Genomic DNA, 5,675 nt, shown 5'->3' with positions numbered 1-5,675 from the left:
ATGCGTATACTGATGTACGTCCGATAAACGCATTGCAAGGTATGAAGTGAGGCACTATACCCTGACTCCACGATTCCACTCCCTTCCGGTCGTAAAAGGACATCATTAATTTCCAGAGAAGACTATCGCTACAACGCGTGAAATCCTCTAATACACATCGAGGTACGAGCACATCTCTGTCGCCGTTCATATCGCGCTCTCGACCAATGCTGAATTTCTTTTCTTCGGTCCGCTTGTTTCCGTCCACTTGGCCTTCGTATCTCCCGCTCGCCTGAAGCTAAAGGAAGCAAGGTAAACTCCTCCCTCGAAGGGGGCTGGGCTCAATTCAGTTAAAGGTGCCAGAATGAAGGCCGACGGACCGCGCTTGGATGGCGCAGCCACCTCAGCAGGGACGGAGGAGGGTAGGGCAGGGCGGGTGCTTCATTTGTGCAAGTATTTGTGCCGAAGGAGGGTGGTGGGCGGGCTAAAATAATAATCCATGTAGAGCCTAGCCTAGTCTTATTTGTGCGACTTTCCAATTATTTTAAGGCTATGGCGGTTTATGCGCGCGTGCACTGCTGCGCCGCGGTCTTTTTATCCGGCGCAATTGTTGTTCGTGTTGCAACGCCCCTGTCTGCCGCTTATCATTGATACGTGTTCACCTTGAGCTGAACACGCACACCAGCCGCTTCGCGCAGGACACTCATGACCGTGGCCACCAGACGCATGCCGGTCCTGGGGCTTAGCGTAAAAGGGCACTAAAAAAAAAAAGCCCAGTACGCCGGGCGCGGAATCACCACTCGTGCCCGAGGATATCGTGGCGTCCGCAAGAAGCCAGTTGCCCAGGGGTTCGCAACAGCACGACTAGCCTGATCTTTTCTTACAACGCAAGTGTGTGTGTGTGTGTTGACGTCCCAATGCCCCTCCGTGGTGCTGGTTAATCAACGCCGAATTCTTTTGTTGCGAAGAAAAGTTGAAATGGCTAGACGACTTATTCTGAATTGCCGCTTGGGGAATAGATCCACCAGAATATATTTTGTTTGTACCAGCGCCCCCGAATGTGGTGAGGTTACCGTGACCATGTTTGCCGTCAAGCGTTTTGCTCTTTTTCTTCCTTTTCGTGGTTATTTTCTTCTCGAGGTGCTGGTACTTATAAGTTTGCTGCATTTTGTTGTTTCCCATCACTCCCATGATGGGGGGCAGACTGCTAAGATCCATCTCAGCATCATCAATGTTTGCATCACTAGCTGAGTATTTTGCGTGGCCAATTGCGCGAGTCAAGGATCCCTGAGGCATGATCTTGGCGCCTTTCTTGGTGTTCGAGGTAGCCAAGTTGCTCGTGTAGGGCGCATTGCCACCTATCGTTGGGAGTCCCTTGCCTTGCGTGCTTGGACCAGATTCCTCCTTCTCTGGGCTGTCGTTCGAAGCTTGAGGGGCAGCTGGATGTACAAACTGTCTCCTAGTATCCAAGTCCCTCAGTTCAACAAAATATGTGTGACGCAAGGCCTCGCGAGCGGATATCCTCTCGGAGGCGTCATATAGGAGCATCTTTATTAGTAAGTCCAAGCATTGGGTAGAAGTGTGCTTGATCAACTGGGCAATGCCAATTCCTGTTTGAGGTGGGAAATCAAAATTTACATGTGCCGCCCCATTTTGTTTAAACTTGGTCAGAAGGGAGGCGGTGGGCGTTCCAAGAACTTTATGTATTCTGTTTATCTGATCAAGCTCGTTAGTGCCGGGGAAAAGAGGGTACAATGACGTGATCTCGAAGAACACACATCCAGCGCCCCAAAGGTCCATCTCCGGACCGTAGTAACCATCTGTGAGGAGGCATTCGGGAGCACGATACCAGCGAGTGGAAATATATTCTGTATATGGTTGTTTCGAATAGATGCCTCGACAAGACCCGAAGTCAGCGAGCTTCAGACCACGACCAAGGTCGCTTTTATTCTCAATGAGAATGTTCTCTGGCTTTATATCTCGATGAAATATGCCCTTGCGGTGCATATGATCGAGGGCTCGAAGTAGTTGATACATGTAGGACTGGATCAACTGGGCGTGCAAATAGTGACGTCGCCCACGAATCAATTCATAGAGATTTGCATCCATGAGTTCAAAAACAAGCGCTAGACGGCCCGTGGGCTGGTCATACAATACTTCCTCGAGTGTGATGATATGCGCGTGGGGAGATAAGCGCCGCAACGCTTGGATTTCCCGCAGGTTATTTACCTGTGAAGACAATGAACCCTGGCGTCTAAAAGAAGCTCGCCTGGTCAATAGAATCAAAATGGTTTTTCATGCATTTGATAGCATGGTACTTGCCATCCTTGACATTTTGGGCTTTCAAAACCTAGCCAAAGTGCAGCTGCACGCACATGCGGAACGAACTCCCGAACAAACCTCGCTGAATGTGCCTTCACCCTTCTTCGCCACGAGTCTATACCTATAACCTTTGCGTAGCCAGCTTGGTCTTGTTATGGCAAGACGCAGATCGGCGCTTGCGCATTCCGCTAGATACTCTCTTATCCGCGAGTAAGCGAACGACCGACACAGTCGATCACACCCGTGCCGTGATATGCGTTGCAGAAAACATGCCTCTCTCGCTGGATATGCATCCCCAAAGATATGCCCATAAAGAATTGCATTTACGGCAGTACAATATGTTTCCGGTAACGAGTTAGTGAGTTTAGACCACCTTCCAACATCCAGCCAAATAAAGCTGCTGGTTGTGGCGGTCCTCTCCCAGCTCGCCGCTTCCTCGGGGCCCGGGGTGGCGCGGCTTATATATTCTTTGAGAGCACATGGTAGAGAGTTTTCTCTGGTTAGAGGAATATGAGAGTATCCCTAGTTGGGCCCCTCCTCTCTCCCCTTGTACTTTATTTTTCCACAGCTTATGCTAAGGGGAATTACGGGGCTGCACCTGAAAAGTGAATTCCTCGTGGTCAGTGTAGCGAACTTGAAAAAGGGGTCTATCTCAGGCTAGTCATGGTGTTCCTGGATCAGCGCTTCGGCCCTCACTGCCATTCCACGTTTGTAGACAAGTCCAGCAAAACAATCGGCTGTTGTAAGTCGACGTAGGTTGATGACAGTCAAGTATTTAAGGTCTATGTCAAATGCTCGTGCAGAAAGGCCGCCCCTAGTCCCCTAGGCGCTACCTTGGGTTTCTTCAAAGTTTGTGTTTGGATCCAGGCCAGTGTATCCACCTACGACCCATGATTGCCATCTACGAATACAGCAGGTCCGCAGCTTAAGCTCTGTGGCCGTGCGCCCGCGAATGGGGGTGGTGGTGGTGGGGGTGAGCCTGGCACGGCGCATGGGAGCTGCCCCGTGTTTGATGTGAAGTAAAGTTGCGCGCTTTGTTTTGGGCATGCTAACATTCTTCATATTTCAGCTCAATCCGCATGTTATCAGCCCCGAAATGTGCAAGAGCATACCATGTGAAGCAGATCGCTGACACGCTCCTCCTGCTTCAGTATACGAGCCTTAACTGAGCTTGTACTTTTCTGTTCGTCGGAAATTTTCTCTTTGAGCTCCTTCAATTTGAGCTTGAGAGGCTGCGTAATCTGATCCGTGAGATGTATCTCCTGTTCAAGCTCGACAGCATGGACTTTGTAGTCCTGCTCCCATTTGTCTAGTTCCTTGTTCATGGTTGAAAGATCTTCATGGACGTAGTCCATGCATTTCCCTAGTGGATTTGTGGACTGACAAAGCACTTGAACGGTGTGCTGGAGTTCTTGGAGGTCTGCCTCACTGAGTTTATCCTTGTTGCCAGCAACTGCACGGTCAATTCGACCAAAGCGAATGCCGCCAGAACCATCGTCCTTCTCTTCGTCAGCTTTCTTTGCATTTGCTCGTTCTTCTTCTTGGATCTCACGGACAAGCTTAGATTTACCATTGGCCGTGAGGAGTTCATCGAGGGGCGGGGGCGCATTGGCATCAGGTGCAAGTCCAAACAGATCTTCATCCATATCATCTTCCTCATCGCCATCGACCATGATTGTAGTCTTCGTGTCCATTGCTTCGATGTTACTTTTGGCATCCTTGGCCTCCGCCTCTAGTCCCTTCTCTTTGTACTTTGGCGGACGGCGCCGTGCCGTGGTTGGGCGCGTAGAACGCTTGGACTGGGCAGCACTCGGATCTTCCTCACTAGCAAGCTGAGCGACGGAGTCGTCTGGCCTGGGAAAGGGTGTTTCCTTGACTTGGGTGCCACCCATGTTAATCTCCTCCTCTCGCGCAGCTGCAGGCTCAGTATCACGCTGACGAGGAGACGGGTTCGCCTCTTGTTTATGGTAGTCGTGAAGGTGCTCTTTGGCGTCGTTCTTATTCACCGCGGCAAGTCCGATCCCTCCGAACTCCTCCGCAGCGAGAACGGCCTGAACAGCACGCTCGCTGTTGGGTGCTGAGCTCGCAGCAACTGCCAAGAGCTGCAATAGACGATTCGTGTTGTTTGGCTCAAGTCCACTGACAATTTTGGCAGGCCTGGCCTCGACAATTGTATTCAATTGCATTCCAACCAATTTGATCATCTTGGCGAGGTATTCGACCTTTGCTGTTTTGTCTGTGACTTGTGCACTATCGGATTCAACTTCATTGTAAAGACCAGAAGCAAAGGACGTGCGTTGGATGACCTCAGATATTACATCATGAAGAAATCGAAATGGCGGTTTGCTCAAGAGCTTATCTAGGAGTTTTGGGCGATTGATGATGGGCTCGAGCAGAGCACGAGTTTTGGCTGGCGTTCCATCGCACGCTTCTATTTGTTCGTCGAGTCCAGATGGGCCCATTCCCATCCCTCCCTGGCGAGACGGGGGTTCCGTGTCCTTGGAGTCAACTGCGCCACCTCTCGCTCCGGCACGAGATGCGGGCGGCACATCATTTAATGATCGTTCATTTTTAAGCTCTGCTGCCGCGGAGTCCACCTCCTTGGACTCGGACTTGGCTTCCTCTTTCGATCGAGGGATTCCCGACATCGATGCTTCAGCACCTTCTAGTGTCAGTCGCACAGCTTCACCGAAGTCCAGAGAAACATCTGAGGCGCATCGTGCAAGCCCCTGTAAAAATAAGTTTGTCTTCTCTGGTTCCAAGCCTGCAACCACCTGTGCAACAGCAGTTACAGTAGAACCGAACGCAGAGGCGTTGCAAACACGGCAGTATACTTTAGCACCGCGAACATCGAGTTCCTCGCCAAGGCAGATGCTGACACAGTCCATAATTTTTTTCAGGTAAACTAGTTTTGCATCTTTATCTTTAATGGCCCCAGAGTCAAGTTCGGTGCTCTGGTAAAGACCGTCGGCAAACCCCGTCTTCTTGGTCACCGCAGTAACCTGTGAGCGCCAATGATGCCCGGATTACAGCATATGGACTCTGCAACACGCGATGTCGTGTAGAAAACGAAATGGGGGCTTGGCAAGTAGCTACGCGCGCGTCAATTACGTCCACAAAATACAAATGCATACCTTATCTTTCAGTTGGGGGCGGTCTATGAGCGGCTGTAGGATTCGTTGCGTCTTTGAAATCTCATCTTCGAGCATCGCGGCCGGTGCACGCCAATTTTCAAATGTACGTCGTGTACTGTCTCAGGGTTTTCCTATGTGTATTGTCTAGTCATCATTCAGATGTGGCTTGGTTGAATAAAAAACCCGGATTTGTGGTGCTGTTGAACTTCTTGAGTTATTGGCTCTGCGCGCAAGACGANC

The 5,675-nt window shown here is 50.6% G+C and overlaps 1 protein-coding gene across 1 annotated transcript in view; it reads right to left on the bottom strand.

The window, feature by feature from the left end:
* AURANDRAFT_39295 (hypothetical protein) overlaps positions 1–235 on the bottom strand; it is a gene marked incomplete at both ends in the record, with an annotated part of 2,934 nt that extends 2,699 nt beyond the window's left edge. Inside the window, one exon of the mRNA XM_009043402.1 lies at positions 1–235. Within this exon, the coding sequence (XP_009041650.1) occupies positions 1–190 (190 nt within the window).
* Between the last annotated feature and the right edge of the window lie 5,440 nt (positions 236–5,675).

The sequence above is a fragment of the Aureococcus anophagefferens genome, assembly GCF_000186865.1.
Source record: "Aureococcus anophagefferens unplaced genomic scaffold AURANscaffold_53, whole genome shotgun sequence".
NCBI classification, from domain to species: Eukaryota; class Pelagophyceae; order Pelagomonadales; family Pelagomonadaceae; genus Aureococcus; species Aureococcus anophagefferens.
Note: the sequence above shows the minus strand (reverse complement) of the source record. Positions and strands in the feature narration are given on the sequence as shown.